The 27,950-nt window shown below is 44.3% G+C and overlaps 1 protein-coding gene across 5 annotated transcripts; it reads right to left on the bottom strand.

Moving 5' to 3' along the window:
* Positions 1–27,807, bottom strand: LOC139549450 (RAC-beta serine/threonine-protein kinase). 5 transcript variants are annotated; one of them, XM_071359971.1, is made up of 13 exons: positions 27,722–27,783; positions 12,786–12,902; positions 10,787–10,951; positions 10,481–10,612; positions 10,101–10,212; positions 9,678–9,828; positions 7,297–7,428; positions 6,262–6,327; positions 5,952–6,143; positions 5,465–5,593; positions 4,017–4,231; positions 2,338–2,528; positions 1–2,157 (listed from the first exon to the last, which is right to left on the bottom strand). In XM_071359971.1, the coding sequence occupies exons 3-13, from the start codon at positions 10,830–10,832 to the stop codon at positions 2,078–2,080; spliced, it is 1,446 nt and encodes a 481-aa protein (XP_071216072.1). In that variant the 5' UTR covers positions 10,833–10,951; positions 12,786–12,902; positions 27,722–27,783; the 3' UTR covers positions 1–2,077. The 5 variants fall into 5 exon arrangements, with proteins under 5 accessions (XP_071216072.1, XP_071216073.1, XP_071216075.1 ...); XM_071359972.1 differs by having other exon boundaries at positions 12,779–12,902; XM_071359974.1 differs by lacking the exon at positions 12,786–12,902 and adding an exon at positions 15,338–15,489 and having other exon boundaries at positions 27,722–27,768.
* Positions 27,808–27,950: the final 143 nt, after the last annotated feature.

A 27,950-nucleotide genomic window follows, 5' to 3' on the forward strand; every position in this document is an offset into this window, starting at 1 on the left:
GTTTAAATTTAATTTATATAATATAAAATTAAATGAGACAATGTCTCCCAAAGTAAGGAATAGGTGAACCACAAAACAAAAACAAATCAATGAAAAGAAACATGGTCTTAATGGTCCTTGAGTGAAGGAATCTTTGAAAAGGGCAACAAAAATGAAATACATCACAGCACTTGACTGTGAAACACAATGGTTGTTTCACCCGAACCACTCCTCTACAGGCCAGACATGGGGTGTACACATGCATTCAGGACAGGTGAATTGTGGGAAGTTCACACAGAGAGGAAGAGGCGAGGTAAGAGAGAAAAATATACAAATCTGTCCACACGGGAATACAGCGATAAGCAGAACGACTGCTTTTCTGCCTTTGAGACAACTCCCATTGTTAGGGCAGAGACAAGACCATCTTGTCATTATATACAGCATCTGTTTCACACCAGGGTTGGGAACAATTACATTTCAATCCATGACGTTAACTCAGTTGACTTCCTACATTAACTGAATTGAACTAACCCCAACCCTAGTTCAATGGTCCTACTCTGACATCCCGACAAAGGACTTAATCTGTCACTTACATTGCCTTGAAAATACGAACCACAACCTTCAATATCGACCGTTAAATAACTGAAGCCAATTTTCTATCAGTCAGTCTAGCCTCATCACATATAATCAGTGATCCATGATTTAATAGTTTGCATTCTTAAATATGGGAACATCCAAATTATCTTAAAAAATAAGTTTAAAAAAATAAGATCTTTACATCAATAATTCAAAATAAAAAGTGAAAAGTTTGGAACAAATGATTGACAGCTATTCTCCTGGATATTTCTGCTCAGAACGTGACAGCTATTGTCCTGGATATTTCTGCTCAGAACGTGACCGCTATACTCCTGGATATTTCTGCTCAGAACGTGACCGCTATACTCCTGGATATTTCTGCTCAGAACGTGACCGCTCTTCCTCCTGGATATTTCTGCTCAGAACGTGACAGCTATTCCTCCTGGATATTTCTGCTCAGAACGTGACAGCTATTCCTCCTGGATATTTCTGCTCAGAACGTGACAGCTACTGGAACAATGTTAATTGCTGTGGTCACTTCTACTCTTCCCCCTTCTCTTTTTTCCATCCTGAGCATTCTAACCACCAGAGGAACAAGTCAATCCACAGGGAAGCTACAACTCCACCACCTCTCTTCTTTCCCTTTAATACTCTCCTCGTTTAGCCGTCATACAGTATCCAAAACAGATACATGCAAATGCATAAACGTAAAACAGACGTTGAGATTCAAATGGTTGTTCATACATTCTCCTTCCACACACCCAAACACATTCATTCACACATGCAGAGTGCAAGCAGGGAAATGGCTACCTTCCGAGGTACACACACCTTCTTACCCCTCATTCTCTCCCCGACCAGCTTTCCCTCTGTAGGAACAGTTCACACGATTTGTAACAGCAAGTTTTCAGCAAGAGCACTCGTATTTTCTTTTGCAGAAATATGGCTTTTAAAACCGTAACAATCAAAAGAAAAATTAGTTTAAAAATATTTCTCCTTTCATGTGTTTCTACATTTGTTTGGACTTGTTTTTTATCCAGTAGTAAAAAAGAAAAATCAGCAGTGTATGGGAGGTTTTAGGTGTTGCTTGTCAGAGTGTGTGTGTTGGATAGGTGCAGCATGCGTTCGGCTGGTGATGATGTGGTATCTGCTGGCATAACCCAGGGATGGTGAAGTGCTGTTGATGCACCCAGTGTAGTAGTAGTAGTGTGGTGGGTAGACAGGCAGGGTCCTGCAGGCATGGCTAAGAGCAGCCCTGTCCGGTTCCACCTGGTCCCGTCAGAATGAGAGACAAGACGGCCAGTCTTTCCACACAGGCCTGCTGAGGTCAGTCATCACGTCATGCTCTAGGATCCATGTTTTCACCGCTTCTCGGTGTCAGAGTGCGTGTGTTGTGCAAGTGTGTTTGTTTGAGAGAGAGAGTGTCAGTTTGTGTCATCCCAATTCCCCAGCAGTGCGAGTGTGTGTGAACGTGTGTTAGCCTGCTTGCTCATGTGAGTGTGTGTGTGCACGCATGTGAGAGAGGTCACTCCCGTATGCTGGCGGAGTAAGAGAACTGAGGGAAGTGTGTGCGCTGGTTCTGGTCTTCTGAGTCTAAGCTGTCGTCTGGAGATAACACGAGAGAGAGAGAAAGACAAAACCAGGAGATTTACTACAAACAACTTTTTTTTACAAAACCTGTTTCACTATAAATCAATTAAAAAAAAATTAATCACCATCCAGATTTGAAGACATTTTTAACAGAGACAAACAAACCAACAGACACACAAACACTCCTCAACTCACATTTGTCCGGGGGCGTTACGGTGATGGTTTGTGCTGTGAACTCGTCGTCAAAGTAGCGGGTGTCCGTCTCTGACGTCACCTGGGGCTTGAAGGGAGGCAAGAGCTTCCTCTCTACCACATCCTGCCAGTTGATGCTGGTGAAGAACTTCTGTGTCATCACGTCTTTGGCATCTTCTTGTCCACCTCCAAGCCTACAGAATGATCAGCATCACCATTATATTCTTCACTCAATGTATAGTGTTAGTCCCATGTTTCATGAGCTGAAATAAAAGATCTCAGAAATGTTCCATACGCACAAAAATGTATTTCTCTCAAACTTTGTGCACAAATTTGTTTACATCCCTGTTAGTGATATTTCCTCCTTTTCCAAGATAATTCATCCACCTGACAGTTGTGGCATGTCAATAACATGATTAAACAGCATGATCATTGCACAGGTGCACCTTGTGCTGGGAACAATAAAAGGCCACTAAAAAGTACAGTTTTGTCATGCAGCACAATGTACAGATGTATCAAGTTTTGAAGGACCGTGCAATTGGCATGCTGACTGCATGACCGCTGTCAGAGAATTGAAGATTCATTTCTCTACCATAAGCCACTTCCATAATTTCACAGAATTTGGCAGTACGTCCAACCGACCTCACAACCGCAGACCACGTCTAACCACGCCAGTCCAGAATCTACACCGGCGGCATCATCTGAGACCAGCCACCAAGACAGCTGATGAAACCGTGGGTTTGCACAACCAAAGGATTTCTGCACAAACTGTCAGAAATCGTCTCAGGGAAGCTCATCTGCACGGTTGTCGTCCTCACCAGGGTTTTGACTTCAGTTTGGCGTCGTAACCAACTTCAGTTCGCAAATGCTCACCTTCGATGGCCACTGGCACACTGGAGAAGTGTGCTCTTCATGGATGAATCCCGGTTTTGTGAGGGCGAGTGGTTTGCTGATGTCAATGTTGTGAACAGAGTGCCCTATGGTGGCAGTGGGGTTATGTAAGGGCAGGTATAAGCTATGGACAATGAACACAATTGCATTTTATCGATTGCAATTTGAATGCTGAGATGCAGTGACGAGATTCTGAGGCCCATTGTCGTGCCATTCATCTGCCGCCATCGCCTCAGGTTTCAGCATGATAATGCACAGCCCCATGTAACAAGGCCCTTTCAGCTTCCAGGAATTGTGTAAAATGTCCCAGTTCCTCCATGGCCTGCATACTCACCAGACATGTCACCCATTGAGAATGTTTGGGATGATCTGGGTCGACGTGTACGACAGTGTATTCCAGTTCCCGTCAATATCCAGCAACTTCGCACGGCCATTGAAGAGGAGTGGGACAACATTCCACAGGCCACAATCAACAGTATGATCAACTCTATGTGAAGGAGATGTGTCACGCTGCATGAGGCAAATGGTGGTCACACCAGACACTGACTGGTTTTCTGATCCACAACCCTACTTTATTTTTTTTATTTATTTTACGGTATTTGTGACCGACAGATCTACATCTGTATTCCAGTCATGTGAAAGTCATAGATTAGGGCTTAATGAATTTATTTCAATTGACTGATTTCTTTATATGAACTGTAACGCAGTAAAATCTTTGAAATTGTAGCATGTTGCGTTCACATTTTTGTTCGGTGTATATATAAAAATAAAAAAAAGACACCAACACCTACCTCTGCTTGGGGTCCTTTTTGAGCAGGCCAGCAAGCAGGGCCTTGGCTTCGGGGGCCAGGTTCTTGGGGAAGCGGATCTCCTCCATGAGAATGAGCTCAAACAACCGCTCATGGTCCTGGTTGTAGAAGGGCAGTCGACCGCACATCATCTCGTACATGACCACACCCAGACCCCACCAGTCCACCGCTCGGCCGTAGTCATTGTCCTCTAATACCTGCAGGAGAGGGGGAGAGAGCGAGAAAGAGGGGGGAGAGAGCGAGAAAGAGAGAGAACAAAAAGAGAAATAGCAAATCCAATTATGTGGAAGCCAAGGCACTGTGTCTCTTTCTACCTCGGTTGCAATGTAAACAATTACCTACACTACATGACCAAAAGTATGTGGACACCCAAACCATGAAAAACAGCCCCATACCTTTATTCCTCCTCCACCAAACTATACAGTTGGCACTATACATTCAGGCAGGTAGTGTTCTCCTGGCATCCGCCAAACCCAGATTCATCCGTCGGAATGCCAGATGGTGAAGAGTGACTCATCACTCCAGAGAACATGTTTCCACTGCGCCAGAGTCCAATGGCAGCGAGCTTTACACCACTCCAGCTGACACTTGGTATTACGTATGGTGATCTTAGGCTTGTGTGCGGCTACTCGGTCATGGAAACCCATTTCATGAAGCCCCCGATGAACAGTTCTTGAGCTGACATTGCTTCCAGAGGTAGTTTGAAACTCAGTGGGGTGTGTTGCAACCAAGGACAGACGATTTTTTACACGCTACACGCTTCAGTACTTGGCGGTCCCGTTCTGTGAGCTTGTGTGGCCTACCACTTCGTGGCTGAGCCGTTATTGCTCCGAGATGTTTCCACTTCACAATAACAGCACTTACAGTTGACCGGGACAGCTCTAGCAGGGCAGAAATTTGACAAACTGACTTGTTGGAAAGGTGGCATCCTAGGACAGTGCTAAGTTGAAAGTCACTGAGCTCTTCAGTAAGGCCATTCTACCGCCAATTTTTGCCTATGGAGATTTCATGGCTGTGTGCTCGATTTTATACACCGGTCAGCAACGGTGTCCACATACTTTCGTGTGTGCGTGCTTTGAAGGATTTCAAATATTTTGATGTTTAACACTTTTTTGGTTACTAGATGATTCCATGTGTTTTATTTAATTGTGTTGATGTTTTCACTATTATTCTACAATGTAGAAAATAGCAAAAATAAAGAAAAACCCTTGAATGAGTAGGTGTGACTGGTACTGTATATATAGTGTATTTGCAGTCCGGCTGTCTATTCCGGTTGATAATAATTTACTTTCCAATGGCAAAATAGAGTTATTAACTTGTATGTTAAGCACCAGCAAGGAATGCATCTGAAATTGTTAACTGGACACACTGCCATGTACTGTTCAAAGCACAACTAGAATGTATGATTTTGTTCACTGTGCTGTAGTTACCTCAGGTGCAAGGTATTCTGGAGTACCACAAAAGGTCTTCATGGTAGCCCCGTCTGTGATTCCCTCTTTACACAGTCCAAAATCTGTGATCTTTATGTGCCCATCTTTATCCAGCATTAAGTTCTCCAGCTGGAAGAGAAAGAGATGAGAACAAGAGTGAGTGAGTGACCACAGGAGAGAGTCAGCAGCAGAAAATACCACTGCTAACATGACAGCTGACTGTAATAAGTGCCACAGACTTACAGGCTTTTCACCAAGAGACTAGTGCAGTCTATGGTAGGATTGAGCGTAGACCAATTCAGAAGCACTTTTAATCCAAGACTGGGCTTAATCTTAAAATCAGCCCATATTTCCTATTGTGCGAAATGGTAGTCTTGAGAATATACTTTCAGTATGAGGCAGTACGTGTAAAGGTATGGGTGAGTCAGGGAAACATCAGCCAGACTTCCAGTCCCATTTGGTAGACAGACAGGGAAGCGGCCATTACCTTAAGGTCTCTGTAGACAACGTCCCGTGAGTGGAGGTACTCCAGCGCAGACACAATCTCCGCACCGTAGAACCGTGCCCGGTCTTCTGTGAACACGCGGTCCCGCGACAAGTGAAAGAACAGCTCTCCTCCGTTTGCATATTCCATCACAAAGCATAGCCGGTCATGTGTTTGGAACGCATATTTTAGTGTCTGTGTGGGGGGGAGACGAGACACAGTCAGAATTAGTGACCTCTTTTGAATCAGCTGGTTGCTTGGTGAAATGTAATCAGTGTTCAGTAAGGTCAGATGATGTCAGTTAGGAACTCACCGTTAAGAAGGGATGCCTCGTATTCTGAAGGACTCTGCTTTCTGTTACCGTGTGTGCTACCTCATCCTTATGGAACACGTCACACAAAAACACACCATGAGGGACAGATACACTCAGCAGTGTACAGCTGGACTTGGACTTCTGGGCCACTCAAGAACCCACAATAGAACCAAGAAGTAACTGTGCATAATTAGTGCTGTAGTGCATGGCACTTGTAACGCAAGGGTTGTGGGTTCGATTCCCACGGGGGACCAGTACGAACAAATATGAAAATGTATGCACTCACTACTGTAAATCACTCTGGATAAGAGCATCTGCTAAATGACTGAAAAAGGAAAATGTCATCAAAATCAAGACTTCCAGGGATATGGTGCACGGCTCAGATTCACAAAACACCTCTTACGCAAAATCTTAAGAAGCTTCTTAAGAAATAAAAAAAAATAAGATTGTAGGTGTAATTCCTCAACAATATCTTAATGACTGAATGTTTGTTGCTAGGCAACCAGTTTAGCTAGCAATGGCAATCATGTTAGCATATTTCGTACTGAGATCACTGTTCTAAAACATGTTCTTGGGTTTAAAATAATCAATCCTGAAACTTTCAGATTAAGTTGTGAGTGATTTAAACATGTTCAATTGCTTTCATGAGCTGTTTTCTCTCACTGGCTTGAGTTTAAGACAAGGGTTAGCTATCTTGGAATTCATTTCCAAGGACTTTATTTTCAATAATCTATATTTCTTCTTAACTTTTTGCTTAAGGAGAAACATTAGAAACAGCTAACGCAAATTTCCAAGAATCTTTTTGAGGAATAGAAACTTTGCTTAACTTTCTTCTTAAGTCTATAGTTAAGGGGGAAAAAAGTAATTTCTTAAGGTTCTGTGAATCTGGGCCCAGTAGTCTTTTCCCTATATAGTGCAATACTGCTTTTGACCAGCCCCCTATGGGTCCTGGTCAAAAATAATGCCCTGTATAAGGAACCACTTTGGACGCATCTGTCTGAGCAACTGCCATTTCCTTTGATGCCAAATGGTTACCTTAGCGATTATGACTTCTTTCCTCAGGATCTTCATGGCGTAGTACATCCCTGTGGCCTTCTCCTTCACCAGGATCACCTTACCAAACGTCCCCTTCCCCAGCAGCTTCAGGTAGTCAAAGTCACTCATGGTCTGTGGGGGGTGTGGGGGACACAAACACCATGAGAGTTCAGATCTCAGGCTTATTCAAGACAGTTTGGATGACAGGATTTATTTGACCATGACAATTACAGCTTATGAGTAATAAAGAGTTTACATAGACCTGCACAACGGTTTTAGATGAAGAACGGGCAGAGAATGGAGCAGAAAACGCACCAACACACACTATGGCCCAGGTCACATAGGGAGATGGTAAACCAGCTGTGATGAGGTACTGTTACTAAGGAGTAGTAGATACTCTGAACTAGGATGCAGAGGTTCCAATGGACAAAAGCAGCCACATCTAGAGGAGGGCTGTTGGACAAACACAAAGAGCACTGACAGGTCTGCAAGGTTGGTAGAGGGACAGTAGGACACCGACAGGTCTGCTAGGACACTGACAGGTCTGCCAGGTTGGTAGGGGGACAGGAGAACACTGACAGGTCTGCTAGGTTGGTAGGGGGACAGGAGAACATTGACAGGTCTGCTAGGTTGGTAGGGGGACAGGAGAACACTGACAGGTCTGCCAGGTTGGTAGGGGGACAGGAGAACACTGACAGGTCTGCTAGGTTGGTAGGGGGACAGGAGAACACTGACAGGTCTGCTAGGTTGGTAGGGGGACAGGAGAACACTGACAGGTCTGCTAGGTTGGTAGGGGGACAGGAGAACACTGACAGGTCTGCTAGGTTGGTAGGGGGACAGGAGAACACTGACAGGTCTGCTAGGTTGGTAGGGGGACAGGAGAACACTGACATGTCTGCTAGGTTGGTAGGGGGACAGGAGAACACTGACAGGTCTGCTAGGTTGGTAGGGGGACAGGAGAACACTGACAGGTCTGCTAGGTTGGTAGGGGGACAGGAGGACAGGAGGACAGTGACAGGTCTGCTAGGTTGGTAGGGGGACAGGAGAACACTGACAGGTCTGCTAGGTTGGTAGGGGGACAGGAGAACACTGACAGGTCTGCTAGGTTGGTAGGGGGACAGGAGAACACTGACAGGTCTGCTAGGTTGGTAGGGGGACAGGAGAACACTGACAGGTCTGCTAGGTTGGTAGGGGGACAGGAGAACACTGACAGGTCTGCCAGGTTGGTAGGGGGACAGGAGAACACTGACAGGTCTGCTAGGTTGGTAGGGGGGCAGGAGAACACTGACAGGTCTGCTAGGTTGGCAGGGGGACAGGAGAACACTGACAGGTCTGCTAGGTTGGTAGGGGGACAGGAGAACACTGACAGGTCTGCCAGGTTGGTAGGGGGACAGGAGAACACTGACAGGTCTGCTAGGTTGGTAGGGGGACAGGAGAACACTGACGGGTCTGCTAGGTTGGTAGGGGGACAGGAGAACATTGACAGGTCTGCTAGGTTGGTAGGGGGACAGGAGAACACTGACGGGTCTGCTAGGTTGGTAGGGGGACAGGAGAACACTGACAGGTCTACCAGGTTGGTAGGGGGACAGGAGAACACTGACAGGTCTGCTAGGTTGGTAGGGGGACAGGAGAACATTGACAGGTCTGCTAGGTTGGTAGGGGGACAGGAGAACACTGACGGGTCTGCTAGGTTGGTAGGGGGACAGGAGAACACTGACAGGTCTACCAGGTTGGTAGGGGGACAGGAGAACACTGACAGGTCTGCTAGGTTGGCAGGGGGACAGGAGGACAGTGACAGGTCTGCTAGGTTGGTAGGGGGACAGGAGAACACTGACAGGTCTGCTAGGTTGGTAGGGGGGCAGGAGAACACTGACAGGTCTGCTAGGTTGGCAGGGGGACAGGAGGACAGTGACAGGTCTGCTAGGTTGGTAGGGGGACAGGAGAACACTGACAGGTCTGCTAGGTTGGTAGGGGAACAGGAGAACACTGACAGGTCTACCAGGTTGGTAGGGGGACAGGAGAACACTGACAGGTCTACCAGGTTGGTAGGGGGACAGGAGAACACTGACAGGTCTGCTAGGTTGGTAGGGGGGCAGGAGAACACTGACAGGTCTGCTAGGTTGGCAGGGGGACAGGAGGACAGTGACAGGTCTGCTAGGTTGGTAGGGGGACAGGAGAACACTGACAGGTCTGCTAGGTTGGTAGGGGAACAGGAGAACACTGACAGGTCTGCTAGGTTGGTAGGGGGACAGGAGAACACTGACAGGTCTGCTAGGTTGGTAGGGGGACAGGAGAACACTGACAGGTCTGCTAGGTTGGTAGGGGGACAGGAGAACACTGACAGGTCTGCTAGGTTGGTAGGGGGACAGGAGAACACTGACCACTTTGTTGCGGGACTTGGACATGGCCACCTCCATCTCCTCCATGCCGCTGCAGTCGCTGGGGGAGCCAAACGTGATGTCCATGGGAGCCTCTTCCACTCGCGTCTTTAGGCCGTTGGCCACCGCTTGGATCGCCCGCATCCATTCCTCCCTGGAAGGGGAGAGGGAGTTCAATGTAGACCACTTCAAGCCCAAAAGACATGAATCTACACTGACTGAGTGTGTGTGTGTGTGGATACGGTGGGTATGAGGGTGATTAACTAGTGAGGTCACTAATTGGGTCAATTGCAGACCTGTAATCCTGAAAGTTGGTGAAGTAAAAATAACAACTTGGAGAAGGAGGGCATTGCCCAGTTTACAGATAAACAAATACCCATTCAACTCTTCCACGTTGTCCCTGCCTGTGGAACGTTCCGTTCTCACCTTTCCTCGTTACTCTCCACGTGGAAGGTGCGCTCTATGACTGTGGTCCACTGTAGGCAGCGGATGACAAACGTGTTGGGCCTGGGCCGTTCTGTCTTCATCAGCTGGCACTCTGCAGACAGGGAGTAAGAGAGGTTTGAGTGTGCTACTGTAGACACTGGGTGAATCTCAACAGTCTTCCCTCGATTCCTCTCCACACCTCCTCAAAACAGTAGCTCATGAAGTGAGGAGAGGATTCAAGGAGAGGAAACAGTTCTTCCTGCTGACGGACACAAGGAATCAAAGGAGAGCCCATCTGTGTGAACATGACTAGGAAACTCTCATCATCATCCAAGTACCACCAGGCTCTAGAAGTTTGCCCAGAAATGACAGAGACCAACCTGCCACAGAGAAGTTGTTGAGGGGTGGGAGACTGTGGTCGGACGACATCTCTGGCTTCTCCTTGTAGCCGATGAAGGAGCCATCACTCTTCAGGATGAAGTACCGCGGCCTCCACGTCTTAATGTACTCTCCTGCAGGGAGGGAGGGAGAAGGGCATGAGTGAGAGGGGGGGGGGGGGGGGGGGAGAGAGGGGCAGAGAGAGAGAGGCACAAGCCATACATATTAGGGTTTAACTCATTCTGAGTGGACTCAGTGTCCTAGAAACAGAGACACTGTGAGACAGCGATGAGTGAAGCTCAGCTCACCCCTCTTATGGAGCCAGCCCTCTCTGACCACACTGATGTCATTCATGCTGGGGCGGAGGACTGCTGGGGCTCAGGGTGGGGTCACAGGGGAAACAGAGGGAAGGGGAGCTGTGACTGCTGGGGAAGGGAGTCAGATGTGTCTCTGACGAAAATGTCTCACAGTGCCTGGGGGACAGAAAGATCAAAGATACCAAGATATTAAACACAATTGAAAGAGGATACATTTTCATAACATTTAAAAAAAAAAATTTTTTTTTAAATAAATACTCATTGTAGGTGTATGACAATGGAAAATTATTGCCCACATGACGATTACGTAAATGTCACTTTTACAAGATGTGTGTAATGTAAACTTTAAATTAGGAGATATATATATATATACACATACAGTTGAAGTCGGAAGTTTACATACACCTTAGCCAAATACAATAAAACTCAGTTTAACAATTCCTGACATTTAATCCTGGTAAAAAATCTGTTTTAAGTCAGGTAGGATCACCACTTTATTTTAAGAATGTGAAATGTCAGAATAATAGCAGCGATTGATTTCAGCTTTTACTTCTTTCATCACATTCCCAGTGGTTCAGAAGTTTACACACTCAATTAGTATTTGGTAGCATTGTCTTTAAATTGTTTAACTTGGGTCAAACATTACAGTTAGCCTTCCACAAGCTTCCCACAATAAGTTGTTTGCATTTTGGCCCATTCCTCCTGACAGAGCTGGTGTAACTGAGTCAGGTTTGTAGGCCTCCTTGCTCACACATGCTTTTTCAGTTCTGCCCACAAACTTTCTATAGGATTGAGGTCAGGGCGTTGTGATGTCCACACCAATACCTTGACTTTGTTGTCCTTAAGCCATTTTGCCACAACTTTGGAAGTATGCTTGGGGTCATTGTCCATTTGGAAGACCCATTTGCGACCAAGCTTTAACTTCCTGACTGATGTCTTGACATGTTGCTTCAATATATCCACATAATTTTCCTCCCTCATGATGCCATGTATTTTGTGAAGTTCACCAGTCCCTCCTGCAGCAAAGCACCCCCAGAACATGATGCTGCCACCCCCGTGCTTCATGGTTGGGATGGTGTTCTTTGGCTTGCAAGGCCCCACCCTATTTTCCTCCAAAAGTAACAATAGTCATTATGGCCAAACAGTTCTATTTCTGTATCATCAGACCAGAGGACATTTCTCCAAAAATTACAATCTTTGTCCTCATGTGCAGTTGCAAACCATAGGCTGGCTTTTATGGCGGTTTTGGAGCAGTGGCTTCTTCCTTGCTGAGCGGCCTTTCAGGTTATGTTGTTGATATAGGACTCGTTTTACTGTGGATATAGATACTTTTGTACCCGTTTCCTCCAGCATCTTCACAAGGTCCTTTGCTGTTGTTCTGGGATTGATTTGCAAATTGCTCCCAAGGATGAACCAGACTTGTGGAGGTCTACAATTTTTTTTCTGAGGTCTTAGTTGATTTCCCCATGATGACAAGCAAAGAAGCACTGAGTTTGAAGGTAAGCCTTGAAATACATACACAGGTACACCTCCAATTGACTAAAATTATGTCAATTAGCCTATCAGAAGCTTCTAAAGCCATGACATCATTTTCTGGAATTTTCCAAGCTGTTTAAAGGCACAGTCAACTTAGTGTATGTAAACTTCTGACCCACTGGAATTGTGATACAATGAATTATAAGTGAAATAATCTGTCTGTAAACAATTGTCAGAAAAATTACTTGTGTCATGCACAAAGTAGATGTCCTAACCGACTTGCCAAAACTATAGTTTGTTAAGAAATGTGTGGTGTGGTTGAAAAACTAGTTTTAATGACTCCAACCTAAGTGTATGTAAACTTCCGACTTCAATTGTGTGTGTGTGTGTGTGTGTGTGTGTGACAAACACAGCAAAAAAATAACGGGTTTAAACACCGTTTCCCATGCTTGTTCAATGAAACAAACAATTCATGAGCATGCACTTAACGGTCGTTAAGACACTAACAGCTTACAGACGGTAGGCAGGCCTAAGACAGCTCTACAGGGAGACAGGACGGACAGCTGATCATCCTCGCAGTGGCAGACCACGTGTAACACCTGCACAGGATCGGTACATCCGAACATCACACCTGCGGTGCAGGTACAGGATGGCAACAACAACTGCCTGAGTTACACCAGGAACGCACAATCCCTCCATCAGTGGTCAGACTGTCCGCAATAGGCTGAGAGATGCTGGACTGAGGGCTAAAGCTTAAAACAGGTCCTCACCAGACATCACCGACAACAACGTCGCCTATGGGCACAAACCCACCGTCGCTGGACCAGACAGGACTGGCAAAAAGTGCTCTTCACTGACGAGTTGCGGTTTTGTCTCACCAGGGGTGATGGTCGGATTCGCATTTATAGTCAAAGTAATGAGCGTTACACCGAGGCCTGTACTCTGGAGCGGGATCGATTTGGAGGTGGCGGGTCCGTCATGGTCTGGGGCGGTGTGTCACAGCATCATCGGACTGTGCTTGTTGTCATTGCAGGCAATCTCAACGCTGTAAGTTACAGGGAAGACATCCTCCTCCCTCATGTGGTACCCTTCCTGCAGGCTCATCCTGACATGACCCTCCAGCATGACAATGCTACCAGCCATACTGCTCGTTCTGTGCGTGATTTCTTGCAAGATAGGAATGTCAGTGTTCTGCCATAGCCAGCGAAGAGCCCGGATCACAGGTCCCAGACGTGCTCAATGGGATTGTTGGATCGGCGGGTGAGGGCTAGGGCCATTCCCACCATAAATGTCCGGGAACTTGCAGGTGCCTTGGTGGAAAAATGGGGTAACATCTCACAGCAAGAACTGGCAAATCTGGTGCAGTCCATGAGGAGGAGACGCACAACAGTACTTAATGCAGCTGGTGGCCACACCAGATACTGACTGTTAATTTTGATGTTGAACCACCCTTTGTCAGGGACACATTATTAAATTTCTGTTAGTCACATGTCTGTGGAACTTGTTCAGTTTATGTCTCAGTTGTTGAATCTTGTTATGTTTATATAAAAATGTACACGTTAAGTTTGCTGAAAATAAAAGCAGTTGACAGTGAGAGGACGTTTCTTTTTTTGCTGTGATATATATCCATTATCTATTCTACATACTTTATATCTGGTTATAGTCGTTTAAGTTTACACCTATAGTGTTGTTCCATTTTCCATTTAGGCGACCCGAAAAAAACACTTAGGCAGCCCACCCAAAGAATACAATGGCATAAAAAGTCCTGTAGGTTACTTGGTGCTGATCACCTCACCTGTACAATGGTAAAGTAAGGCTTGGTACATACGCTCTAAAACAAACTTACTGGAAAAACTGTGCAGATGCAAGTTTGGTAACAGAATTACAGTAAAATCTCCTTCAGTTTTATATGGTTACCCAACTTTGTATCTGCACAGTTCTACCCGTAAATATGTTTTTGTAACATGTTTTGTGGAAATTGTTAAAAGCAGTGCATTGTTCTATTGTTTGTTAAACTTCAAACAAAACCCATTAATTTAGGTATACATTTTAAAGTGAAAAATCAAAGTCCACGTAATTCTGTTACCATGGAATTGCCCTACTTCCACTGAAGAACTGCTGAGGGTTGTAAACAGAAATGCAGCCTCTTAAAGCTTCCTCAAACTCATCAGAATGAATGTAAGAACTCAAGAAATCTGTAATTAATTTGGAAGTTTTTGCTGAGTAGATCTTAGGCTCATAATTTTACACCTAAATAGGATGTTTGGTAGAGTATTGCTCAAGTACAAAAATGGGCATGAAAATGATGTGTATCGTTGAATGAAACACTACATTGAAGAATCCCTACTGTTGACCAAGCACCGATGGTTTAGACTTCGGCGTCCGAACTTCAGCTTGCCTCCAGAAAAAAACCTTGGCTTTTGGCAAAAACTTCACCATATGTTGCCATAATATATTTTTATTTAACTAGGCAAGTCAGTTAAGAACAAATTCTTATTTCCAATGACAGCCTACCCCGGCCAAACCCGGACGGCGCTGGGCCAATTGTGCGCCGCACTATGGGACTCCCAATCACGGTCGGATGTGATACAGCCTGGATTCGAACCAGGGACTGTAGCGACGCACTTAGATGCAGTGCCTTACATCACTTTCCCCCCCGACTGTTCCTAACCATTTGGGATGGGAAGCACACGGACGCCTTCACAGGCATGCAGGTGTAAAGTGAGGAGTGCAAAAAATGTGATCATCAATGTTAACATGTTTTTCAATTAACTTCTTTGTGATAGGGGGCAGCATTTTCACTTTTGGATGAATTGCGTGCCCATAGTGAACTGCCTCCTACTTTGTCCCAGATGCTAATATATGTATATTATTATTGGATATAAAACACTCTGAAGTTTCTAAAACTGTTTGAATGATGTCTGTGAGTATAACAGAACTCATATGGCAGGAAAAAAACCTGAGAAAAAATCCAAACAGGAAGTGAGAATTCTGAGGCTGGTCGATGTTCAACTCATCGCCTATTCAATTCCCTGTAAGATATGGATCTGTTTGCAATTCCTACACCTTCCACTAGATGTCAACAGTCTGTAGAACGTGGAATGAAGCCTCTACTGTGATGTTGAGCCAGATGGGAGGTGTTTCAGTCATTGGTCTGGCAGAATGCCAGTTCCTGGTCACGTGCATTCCAAACGATATCGTCTTGCTTTCCATAACTTCTGTAGACACAAAGGAATTCTCCGGTTGGAACGTTATTGGATAGTTATGATAACAACATCCTGAAGATTGATTCTCTACTAGTTTGACCAGTTTATTCGACCTGTTATATAACTTTGAAGTTTTCGTCCGAGTTTGCCTGCATCTGCGCGAGCGTGTGCACTAAACATGCTAGCAAAAGTAGCTACTTGGACATAATTAATGGACATTATCGAACAAAACAACGATTTATTGTGGAACTAGGATTCCTGGGAGTGCATCATGATGAAGTTCATCAAAAGGGAATATTTATGATGCAATTTCGTATTTCTGTTGATTCCAACATGGCGGAGAAATGTTGTTATATCTGAGCGCCGTCTCAGATTATTGCGTGGTGTGCTTTTTCCGTAAAGTTTTTTTGAAATCTGACACAGCGGTTACATTAAGAACAAGTGTATCTTTAATTCTATGTAAAACATGTATCTTTCATCAAAGTTTATGATGAGTATTTCTGTTATTTGACGTGGCTCTCTGCAATTTCTCCGGATATTTTGGAGGCATTTCTGAACATGGCGCCAATGTAAACCGAGATTTGTGGATATAAATATGCACATTATCGAACAAAACATACATGTATTGTGTAACATGATGTCCTATGAGTGTCATCTGATGAAGATCATCAAAGGTTAGTGATTATTTTTATCTCTATTTCTGCTTTTTGTGACTACTATCTTTGGCTGGGAAAATGGCTGTGTTTTTCTGTGGCTATGTACTGAGCTAACATAATCGTTTGGTGTGCTTTCGTCGTAAATCCTTTTTGAAATCAGACATGTTGGCTGGATTCACAACATGTGTAGCTTTAATTTGGTGTCTTTCATGTGTGATTTCATGAAAGATTGATTTTTATAGTAATATATTTGAATTTGGCACGCTACATTTTTTCTGGCTTTTGGCCAAGTGGGACGTTAGCGTCCCACATATCCCAGAGAAGTTAACTGACAAGTCTGTGTTGACGGACTCCGCTTTTTGACCACCCCCTGGCCGTGTGTATGTGGATCCTCATCACCAGACAGTGTTGGGTCTGTGTCTGTTCTACAGCCAGCTCTTCCCAGTTAGAGCCCAGCAGCTTGCACAGGCTGGCAACACTCCCGGTCACCCCACTATCAAATAATCCCCATTTTGTGATGCACTGCCCACCCGGCTGTTACACTACTTGGCTACACAACCAAATAACTGCCAGCTACCTCTCAGCCCCCACTGCTGCTTCTTCTTCTTATTTCACTTACCCAACACACACACGGTCCTCAAGAGCAGGGGTTCCCAAACTTTTTCTACTCAGTGCCCCCCCCCCCCTTCTAGCATTAGGGGACATCCCGCACTCCCCTGCGCACACATGATCAACGTCTATTTCTGGGCACTAGCACTGTTAGTGACAAACTGTTCACACCCCTCGTTGGTGGAGAGAATTCTGATGTTTTAAGGCTTATTTCCTACAATTCTACACATTTTGTAATTGGGATGCAAAGAAAACTGCTGTAATATTTGAATGACCAGAAAATAAAAACATTAGCTGACATGGGCTAGTTGATCTGGACATTTGACAAGTTATAAATAACTCTAAAATATGCAATGACTGACATAAGAGGAACTGATGATACACCACCCAATTTCGAAATTACACCGTGTTCACTCTACTATTAAAACTTTAAAGAGTAAGTTAAAAGCCGGACAGAGTCCCCCCTGCCGACCCCTCAAGCCCCCCTCAGTTTGGGAACCACTGCACTAGAGAAGCAAGACAAACAGAATTACTGCTACCATCATGGTAGTACCATGTATTTATTTCACCTTTATTTAACCAGGTAAGCTAGTTGAGAACAAGTTCTCATTTACAACTGCGACCTGCCCAAGCAAAGCAGTGCGACACAAACACAGTTACACATGGAATAAACAAGCATACAGTTAATAGCACAATAGAAAAAAAATAAAGTCTATATACAGTGTGTGCAAATGGCGTGAGGAGGTACGGCAATAAATAGGCCATAGTAGCGAAGTAATTACAATTGATCAAATTAACACTGGAGTGATAAATGAGCAGATGATGTGCAAGTAGAGATACTTTTCTGCTCTTTTGCACCCCAGTAAATAAAAACAATATGGGGATGAGGTAAGTAGATTGGGTGGGCCATTTACAGATGGGCTATGTACAGCTGCAGCGATCGGGTAGCTGCTCAGATAGCTGATGTTTAAAGTTAGTGAGGGAAATATAAGTCTCCAGCGATTTTTGCAATTCGTTCCAGTCATTGGCAGCAGAGAACTGGAAGGAAAGGCGGCCAAAGGAGGTGTTGGCTTTGGGGATGACCAGTGAGATATACCTGCTGGAGCGCGTGCTACGGGTGGGTGCTGCCATGTTGACCAGTGAGCTCAGATAAGGCGTCGCTTTACCTAGCATATACTTATAGATAACCTGGAGCCAGTGGGTTTGGCGACGAATATGTAACGAGGGCCAGCCGACTAGAGCATACAGGTCGCAGTGGTGTGTGGTAAAGGGGCTTTGGTGACAAAACGGATGGCACTGTGATAGACTGCATCCAGTTTGTTGAGTAGAGTATTGGAAGCTATTTTGTAAATGACATCGAAGTCGAGAATTGGTAGGATAGTCAGTTTTACGAGGGTATGTTTGGCGGCGTGAGTGAAGGATGCTTTGTTTGCGAAATAGGAATCCGATTCTAGATTTATTTTTGAATTGGAGATGTTTAATATGAGTCTGAAAGGAGAGTTTACAGTCTAGCCAGACACCTAGATATTTATAGTTGTCCACATATTCAAAGTCAGAACCGTCCAGAGTAGTGATGCTAGTCGGGCAGGCGGGTGCGGGCAGCGATCGGTTGATAAGCATGCATTTTGTTTTACTAGCGTTTAAGAGCAGTTGGAGACCACGGAAGGAGTGTTGTATGGCATTGAAGCTCGTCTGGAGGTTGGTTAACACAGTGTTCCAAGAAGGGCCAGATGTATACAGAATGGTGTCGTCTGCGTAGAAGTGGATCAGGGAATCACCCGCAGCAAAAGCGACATCGTTGATATATACAGAGAAAAGAGTCGGCCCGAGAATTGAACCCTGTGGTACCCCCATAGAGACTGCCAGAGGTCTGGACAACAGGCCCTCCGATTTGACACACTGAACTCTGTCTGAGAAGTAATTGGTGAACCAGGCGAGGCAGTCATTAGAGAAACCAAGGCTATTGAGTCTGCCGATTAGAATACGGTGATTGACAGAGTTAAAAGCCTTGGCCAGGTCAATGAAGACGGCTGCACAATATTGTCTCTTATCGATGGCGGTTATGATATCGTTTAGTACCTTGAGCGTAGCTGAGGTGCACCCGTGACAAGCTCGAAAACCAGATTGCACAGCGGAGAAGGTACGGTGGGATTCGAAATGTTCAGTGATCTGTTTATTAACTTGGCTTTCAAAGACTTTAGAAAGGCAGGGCAGGATGGATATTGGTCTATAACAGTATAACAATCATGACCTTGGTGGCTGAAACAAATCCAGACCTTTTGCAGCTAGTTTGAGAGGTGGCCTCTTTTCGGTTTGTTTACCCATTACTCCGACTTCCAACTGACATTATTTCAAAAGGAAAAATGGCATGATATTAGTAGTAATGATGACCGATTAGAGGTCGACCGATTAATTGACGTGGCCGATTTCAAGTTTTCATAACAAAATCGGCAATTTTGGAATGCCGATTACATTGCATTCCATGAGGAAACTGCGTGGCAGGCTGAACACCTGTTACACGAGTGCAGCAAAAAGCCAAGGTAAGTTGCTGGCTAGCATTAAACTTATCTTATTAAAAACAAATCAATCTTCACAAGTTAACCTAGTAATATCATCAACCATGTGTAGTTAACTAGCTTGTCCTGCGTTGCATATAATCAATGCGATGAATGTTAATTTATCATCGAATCACAGCTTACTTCACCAAACGGGGGAAAGCACTCACCCAGAGGCGGCGCTCCTAGTGGCCAGAGACTTTAAAGCAGGGAAACTTAAATCCGTTTTACCTCATTTCTACCAGAATGTCACATGTGCAAACAGAGGGGGGAAAAAACTCTAGACCACCTTTACTCCACACAGAGACGCGTACAAAGCTCTCCCTCCATTTGGTAAATCCGACCACAACTCTATCCTCCTGATTAGAGGTCGACCGATTATGATTTTTCAATGCCGATACCGATTATTGGAGGACAAAAAAAGCCGATACCGATACCGATTATTGGAGGACAAACAAAGCCGATACCGATTAAAATCGGCCGATTTATTAAAAAATATATATATATATATCATACACACGCACCCATTTTTGTAATAATGACAATTGCAACAATACTGAATGAACAATGAACACTTTTATTTTAACTTAATATAATACATAAATACACACACACAGCTCTGAAGTGACAATGATACTGAAGAGTCTGCTTAGGAGACAAATACTCTCAACTGTTTGAATAAAAATAGAGTTTAAGTTACCTGTGATGAATGTTGAAAACAAAAACCTTAATTTCTATATGCAGGAAATCCTATTTTAATAATGGGCATGGTAAGAATTGACAACCAAAGTGCGAGTCATAATTCCCATGACACCGAGCAAAATCTGAAAAGCGGTTCCTTCATTTATTGCATAGGATATTTTTAGATTCACTTAAAATAAGGTCTGTGTTTCGTGTAGGCTTACACCACCAATTTTATAACTGTGTAGATATCCATAGGACAAGGTAACTCTGATCAATATTGGCTAAATTTAAGCGAAGATACATTTTTTTGTAGAGTGGATTTATGAAAATATGTTGACAAACGTTACCTTATCCTAGTGAGATTTACACGGGTATCAAAACGCCGAGCCGGTTTAAGCCTGCACGAAACACAGACCTTATTTGAAGTAGATCAAGACATTCTCTATGGAAGACATGAACGGTAAAATAACGAAGGAACCCCTTTCAAATTCAGCCGCAAGTTATTACAGAAATTATAACGCGTCGACTATTTCTCTCTAAACCATATACCTTTGGCGAATCTGGAAACTATCACCTCGAAAACAAAACGTTTATTCCGTTCCGTATTTTATCTAACGGGTGGCATCCATGAGTCTAAATATTCCTGTTACATTGCACAACCTTCAATGTTATGTCATAATTAGTTCGCAAAGAGCCAGACTGTTGCATATACCCTGACTCTGCGTGCAATGAACGCAAGAGAAATGACACAATTTCACCTGGTTAATATTGCCTGCTAACCTGGATGTTTTTTAGCTAAATATGCAGGTTTCAAAATATATACTTGTGTATTGATTTTAAGAAAGGCATTGATGTTTATGGTTAAGTACACATTGGAGAGATGACAGTCATTGATTGATTGTTTTTTTATAAGATAAGTTTAATGCTAGCTAGCAACTTACCTTAGCTTACTACATTTGCGTAACAAGCAGGCTCCTCGTGGAGTGCAATGTAATCAGGTGTAAAATCAGAGCATTGGACTAGTTAACTGCAAGGTTGCAAGATTGGATCCCCCGAGCTGACAAGGTTAAAAATCTGTCGTTCCGTTCCTAGGCCATCATTGAAAATAAGAATGTGTTAACTGACTTGCCTAGTTAAATAAAGATTAAATAAAGGTGTAAAATATATATATATATATATAAATATAAAGAAAATACATAAATAAATAGGCAAATCGGCGCCCAAAAATACCAATTTCCGATTGTTATAAAAACTTGAAATCGGCCCTGATTAATCGGCCATTCCGATTAATCGGTCGACCTCTACTCCTGATTACAAGCAAAAAATTAAAGCAGGAAGCACCAGTGACTCGATCCATAAAAAAGTGGACAGATGAAGCAGATGCTAAACTACAGGACTGTTTTGCTTACACAGACCGGAACACATTCCGGGATTCTTCCGATGGCATTGAGGAGTACACCACATCAGTCACTGGCTTTATCAATAAGTGCATTGAGGATGTCGTCCCCACAGTGACTGTACGTACATAGCCCAACCAGAAGCCATGGATTACAGGCAACATTGGCACTGAGCTAAAGGGTAGAGCTGCCGCTTTCAAGGTGCGGGACTTATAAGAAATCCTGCTATGCCCTGCGACTAACCATCAAACAGGCAAAGCAAACAATACAGGGCTAAGATTGAATCGTACTACACCGGCTCCGACGCTTGTCTTACGTGGCAGGGCGTGGAAACTATTACAGACTACAAAGGGAAGCACAGCCGCGAGCTACCCAGTGACACGAGCCTACCAGGCCTACCAATCACTTCTATGCTCGCTTTGAGGCAAGCAACACTGAGGAATGCATGAGAGCATCAGCTGTTCCGGACAACTGTGTGATCACGCTCTCCTTAGCCGACGGAAAGCGTAGCACTCATGTCTGTAGCCACGAAGTGTTTTGAAAGGCTGGTAATGGCTCACATCAACACCATTATCCCAGAAACCCTAGACCCACTCCAATTTGCATACGGCCCAAACAGATCCACAGATGATGCAATCTCTATTGCACTCCACACTGGCCTTTCCCACCTGGACAAAATTAACACTTATGTGAGAATGCTATTCATTGACTACAGCTCAGCGTTCAACACCATAGTACCCTCAAAGCTCATCACTAAGCTAAGGATCCTGGGACTAAACACCTCCCTCTGCAACTGGATTCTGGACTTCCTGACGGGCCACCCCAAGGTGGTGAGGGTAGGTAGCAACACATCTGCCACACTGATCCTCAACACTGGAGCCCCCCAGGGGTGCGTGCTCAGTCCCCTCCTGTACTCCCTGTTCACCCACGACTGCATGGCCAGGCACGACTCCAACACCATCATTAAGTTTGCAGACGACATAAGAGTGGTAGGCCTGATCACCGACAACGACGTGACAGCCTATAGGGACGAGGTCAGAGACCTGGCCGGGTGGTGCCAGAATATCAACCTATCCTTTAACGTAAACAAGACTAAGGAGATGATTGTGGACTACAGTAAAAGGAGGACCGAGCACACCCCCATTCTCATCGACGGGGATGTAGTGGAGCAGGTTGAGAGCTTCAAGTTCCTTGGTGTCCACATCACCAACAAACTAGAATGGTCCAAGTACTGCAAGACAGTCGTGAAGAGGGCACAACAAAGCCTATTCCCCCTCAGGAGACTGAAAGGATTTGGCATGGGTATTCAGATCCTCAAAAAGTTCTACAGCTGCAACATCGAGAGCATCTGACCGGTTCCATCACTGCCTGGTACGGCAATTGCTCAGCCTCCGACAGCATGCCACTACAGAGGGTAGTGCGTACAGCCCAGTACATCACTGGGGCTAAGCTGCCTGCCATCCAGGACCTCTACACCAGGCGGTGTCAAAGGAAGCCCATAAAAATTGTCAAAGACCCTAGCTACCCCAGTCATAGACTGTTCTCTCTACTACCGCATGGCAAGCGATATCAGAGTGCCAAGTCTAGGACAAAAAGGCTTCTCAACAGTATTTACCCCAAAGCCATAAGACTCCTGAACAGATAATCAAATGGCTACCCGGACTATTTGCATTGTGTGCCCCCCCCCAACCAACCCCTCTTTTATGCTGCTGTTACAATCTGTTCATCATATATGTATAGTCACTTTAACCATATCTACATGTACATACTACCTCAATCAGCCCGACTAACCGGTGCCTGTTTGTAGCCTCGCTACTGTTATACCCTAGCTACTGTTATTTTTCACTGTCTTTTTACTGTTGTTTTTATTTCTTACCGACCTATTGTTCACCTAATACCTTTTTTGCACTGTTGGTTAGAGCCTGTAAGTAAGCATTTCACATGACAAAAAAAACGTTGATTTGATTTAACAAAAGGGCATTCGCGCAAAAAAGCACAATCGTTGCACGAACGTACCTAACCATAAACATCAATGCCTTTCTGAAAATCAATACACAGAAGTATATTTTTTAAAACCTGCATATTTAGTTAAAAGAAATTCCTATTAGCAGGCAATATTAACTAGGGAAATTGTGTCACTTCTCTTGGGTTCATTGCACACAGAGTCAGGGTACAGTTGAAGTCGGAAGTTTACATACACTTAGGTTGGAGTCAATAAAACTCGTTTTTCAACCACTCCACACATTTCTTGTTAACAAACTACAGTTTTGGCAAGTTGGTTAGGATATATACTTTGTGCATGACAAGTAATTTTCCCAACAATTGTTAACAGACAGATTATTAAACTGTATCACAATTCCAGTGGGTCAGAAGTTTACATACACTAAGTTGACTGTGCTTTTAAACAGCTTGGAAAATTCCAGAAAATTATGTCATGGCTTTAGAAGCTTCTGATAGGCTAATTGACATAATTTTAGTCAATTGGAGGTCTACCTGTGGATGCATTTCAAGGCCTATCTTCAAACTCAGTGCCTCTTTGCTTGACATCATGAGAAAATCAAAAGAAATCAGCGAAGACCTCAGAAAGAAAATTGTAGACCTCCACAAGTCTGGATCATCCTTGGGAGCAATTTCCAAATGCCTTAAGGTACCACGTTCATCTGTACAAACAATAGTACGCAAGTATAAACACCATGGGACCACGCAGCCGTCATACCGCTCAGGAAGGAGACGCGTTCTGTCTCCTAGAGATGAACGTACTTTGGTGTGAAAAGTACAAGTCAATCCCAGAGCAACAGCAAAGGACCTTGTAATGATGCTGGAGGAAACAGGTACAAAAGCATCTATATCCACAGTAAAACGAGTCCTATATCGACATAACCTGAAAGGCCGCTCAGCAAGGAAGAAGCCACTGCTCCAAAACCGCCATAAAAAAGCCAGACTACGGTTTGCAATTGCACATGGGGACAAAGATCTAACTTTTTGGCGGTTTTGTCCTCTGGTTAATACAGGTAATGAGTGGAGGTCTGTGAGAGCCGGAATTCTTACTGGTTGGTAGGTGATCAAATACTTATGTCATGCAATAAAATGCAAATTAATTACTTAAAATCATACAATGTGGTTTTCTAGATTTTTGTTTTAGATTCCATCTCTCACAGTTGAAGTGTACCTATGATAAAAATTACAGACCTCTACATGCTTTGTAAGTAGGAAAACCTGCAAAATCGGCAGTGTTTCAAATACTTGTTCTCCCCACTATATGTAGGTAGAGTTAAAGTGACTATGCATAGATAACAGAGCAGCAGCAGCATAAAAGAGGGGGAGACACAATGCAAATAGTCTAGGTAGCCATTTGATTAATTGTTCAGCAGTCTTATGGCTTGGGGGTAGAAGCTGTTAAGAAGCCTTTTGGACCTAGACTTGGCCCTCCGGAACCGCTTGCCCTGCGGTAGCAGAGAAAACAGTCTATAATTAGGGTGGCTGGAGTCTTTGACAATTTTTTGGGCCTTCCTCTAACACCGCCTGGTATAGAGGTCCTGGATGGCAGGCAGCTTGACACCAGTGATGTACTGGGCCGTACGCACTACCCTCTGTAGTGCCTTTGCTGTTGAGGCCGAGCAATTGCCATACCAGGCAGTGATGCAACCAGTAAGGATGCTCTCGATGTTGCAGCTGTAGAACTTTGAGGATCTGAGGACCCATGCCAAATCCTTTCAGTCTCCTGAGGGGGAATAGGCTTTGGCGTGCCCTCTTCATGACTGTCTTAGTGTGTTTGGAACATGATAGTTTGTTGGTGATGTGGACACCAAGGAACTTGATACTCTCGACCCGCTCCACTGCAGCCCCGTCGATGAGAATGGGGGGGGTACTGTCCTCCTTTTCCTGTAGTCCACAATCATCTCCTTTGTCTTGATCACGTTGAGGGAGAGGTTGTTGTCCTGGCACCACACGGTCAGGTCTCTGACCTCCTCCTATAGGCTGTGTCATCGTTGTCGGTGATCAGGCCTACCACTGTTGTGTCATCGGCAAACTTATTGATGGTGTTGGAGTCGTGCAGTCATGAGTGAACAGGGAGTACAGGAGGGGACTGAGCACGCACCTCTGAGGGGCCCCTGTGTTGAGGATCAGCGTGGCGGATGTGTTGTTTCCTACCCTTACCACCTGCGGCCCGTCAGGAAGTCCAGGATCCAGTTGCAGAGGGAGGTGTTTAGTCCCAGGGTCCTTAGCTTATTGATGAGCTTTGAGGGCATTATGGTGTTGAACGCTGAGCTGTAATCAAGGAATAGGATTCTCACATAGGTGTTCCTTTTGCCGAGGTGGGAAAGGGCAGTGTGGAGTGCAAAAGAGATCGCATCATCTGTGGAGCTGTTGGGGCAGTATGCAAATTGAAGTGAGTCTAGGGTTTCTGGGATAATGGTGTTGATGTGAGCAATGACCAGCCTTTCAAAACACTTCATGGCTACAGACGTGAGTCCTAAGGGTCGGTAGTCATAGTCATTTAGGCAGGTTACCTTAGTGTTCTTGGGCACAGGGACTAAGATGGTATGCTTGAAACATGTTGGTATTACAGACTCAGTCAGTTACAGGTTGAAAATGTCAGTGAACACACTTGTTAGTTGGGCAGTGCATGCTCGGAATACACGTCCTGGTAATCCGTCTGGCCCTGCGGCCTTGGGAATGTTGACCTGTTTAAAAGGTCTTACATCGGCTATGGAGAGAGTGATCACACAGTCGTCCGGAACAGCTGATGCTCTCAAGCATCTACCAAGCACAATCCAAATTGCAGCTCATCATGTCACGGTGTGAATTTCAAGGAATCACAAGCAAAGTTGTTTCCGCTTTAGAGGATGAGCTTTTCCCTCCATCTACTAATTGGTCAGTCGTCTGTGGCGATCCTAAACATTCTGCTTCCCAGCTCCATAATTATGACAAGATGGCAGAAATAGCATAACATTATACATTTTAGTCATTTAGCAGACACGCTGATCCAGAGCAACTTACAGAAACAATTAAGGTTAAGTGCCTTGCTCAAGGGCACATCGGTAGATTTTTTGCCTTGGGGGTTCGAACCAGCGACCTTTGGTTACTGTCCCAAATCTCTTAAAGGAAAACTCCAACCAAAACCTATTAGTCCATTGTTGATATAGTCCCAACATGTTTTGCATGTCAGCAATCAAGTTCTCAACTTTCAAAATAGAGACTAATTTAAAATAAGTGATCGTTTTTGGGAGAACCATCAGTGCCTAGAAACATACAATGGACAACATGTTCTGCTACAGGCTAGGCTACATCAATCTAACCATATACTATTGGGTGATGGGAGAGTAGTTCAATGTTTATCTGTAACCACAATAAAATTACTAACAGTGGGAGGGGCCTGGCATTACACAGAAGTGACTGATGTGTCTGTTTAAACTGTATTGTTTGCAGAGATAAAATCCAATGGATCCCTTCCACTCAGTCAAATCCAAATATATTATTAAACTTATCAAGTGTAAATCTGTTGGCTATTTAATGGCTTAATTTTGATAATGGAATTCGGTACTAGTAAGCCACTTGAATTGATACAAATTCAGTTAGACTTGAAACAGCATCGACTAGGTGGGTTGCTACTTTTAAAAGCAAAACTAGGTTTTGGGTGATATAACTTAGCTAAATAACGTTACTGAATGAAACAGAAATTGGGCTACTTCCACTGAAGCGGACAAGCCTAAAATGCCGGGCCTTTTCAGAGTAACGTTATGTCGAGCAGTGACCCTGGGTCGATATTAGCCGTCTCAACTCATCATAAATCGTGGAGTTGAGTTTAATCGACTAGGTCGATATCTACACCTGCCCCCAGTCATAATGTTGTTGATAGATAAAACGAGACTACTGCATGGAGGTGTGGGTGAATGAACAGCAATGACACCTGGATAATGGTTAGTTAACACACTCTTCGAACTGAGTTTGTCTCGGTCAGACCTGCTGTGAACAATGGCCGGTTAAGTTTGCTAGCCATCTACTGTAGTACTGTTAGCTAGCGTACCTAGCTACCAATGACTGATGTTTACAAAATTAACTGACCTCTGCCAGTGATCACACTTCCTCCAAAAAACAACCAACGAATGCCCGCTGAGCTTGTTTTTCTTCCTACAACGGCGGCATGTTGTCGCAGGTTAGTTACCTACTAAGAAGATAGTAAAACGGATGGGTCGGGTGAACTCGCGAAATTGTACGTTAGTTGCGACTAGTCAACTTTTAAATAATTACAAATCTTTATGATTGAGTTACAGTTCATATCTATTCATTTTTCAAGTATTATTGATCTCCCTTTTACGTTATAAAAAATATTTGATTTTACCTTCAGTCCCTTGTTATTGCTGGTGCTTCAGTTATATCACAGATAGAACAAGGAGACAGATATTTCACTGGATGTATATATGTGAAGCATCCGGTTGACGTTTCCACTCACTACCAAATATGGTAGTGAAAGGAAGCCCACTGGAAGAATATGGAACGAGATGGATTTTGGCCGACATAAAGCATCAATTAAACATTTACTCTCAATACAGTTCTGTTCCCAAAACTAG

The sequence above is a fragment of the Salvelinus alpinus genome, chromosome 22 (genome assembly GCF_045679555.1).
Source record: "Salvelinus alpinus chromosome 22, SLU_Salpinus.1, whole genome shotgun sequence".
Taxonomy (NCBI): Eukaryota; Metazoa; Chordata; class Actinopteri; order Salmoniformes; family Salmonidae; genus Salvelinus; species Salvelinus alpinus.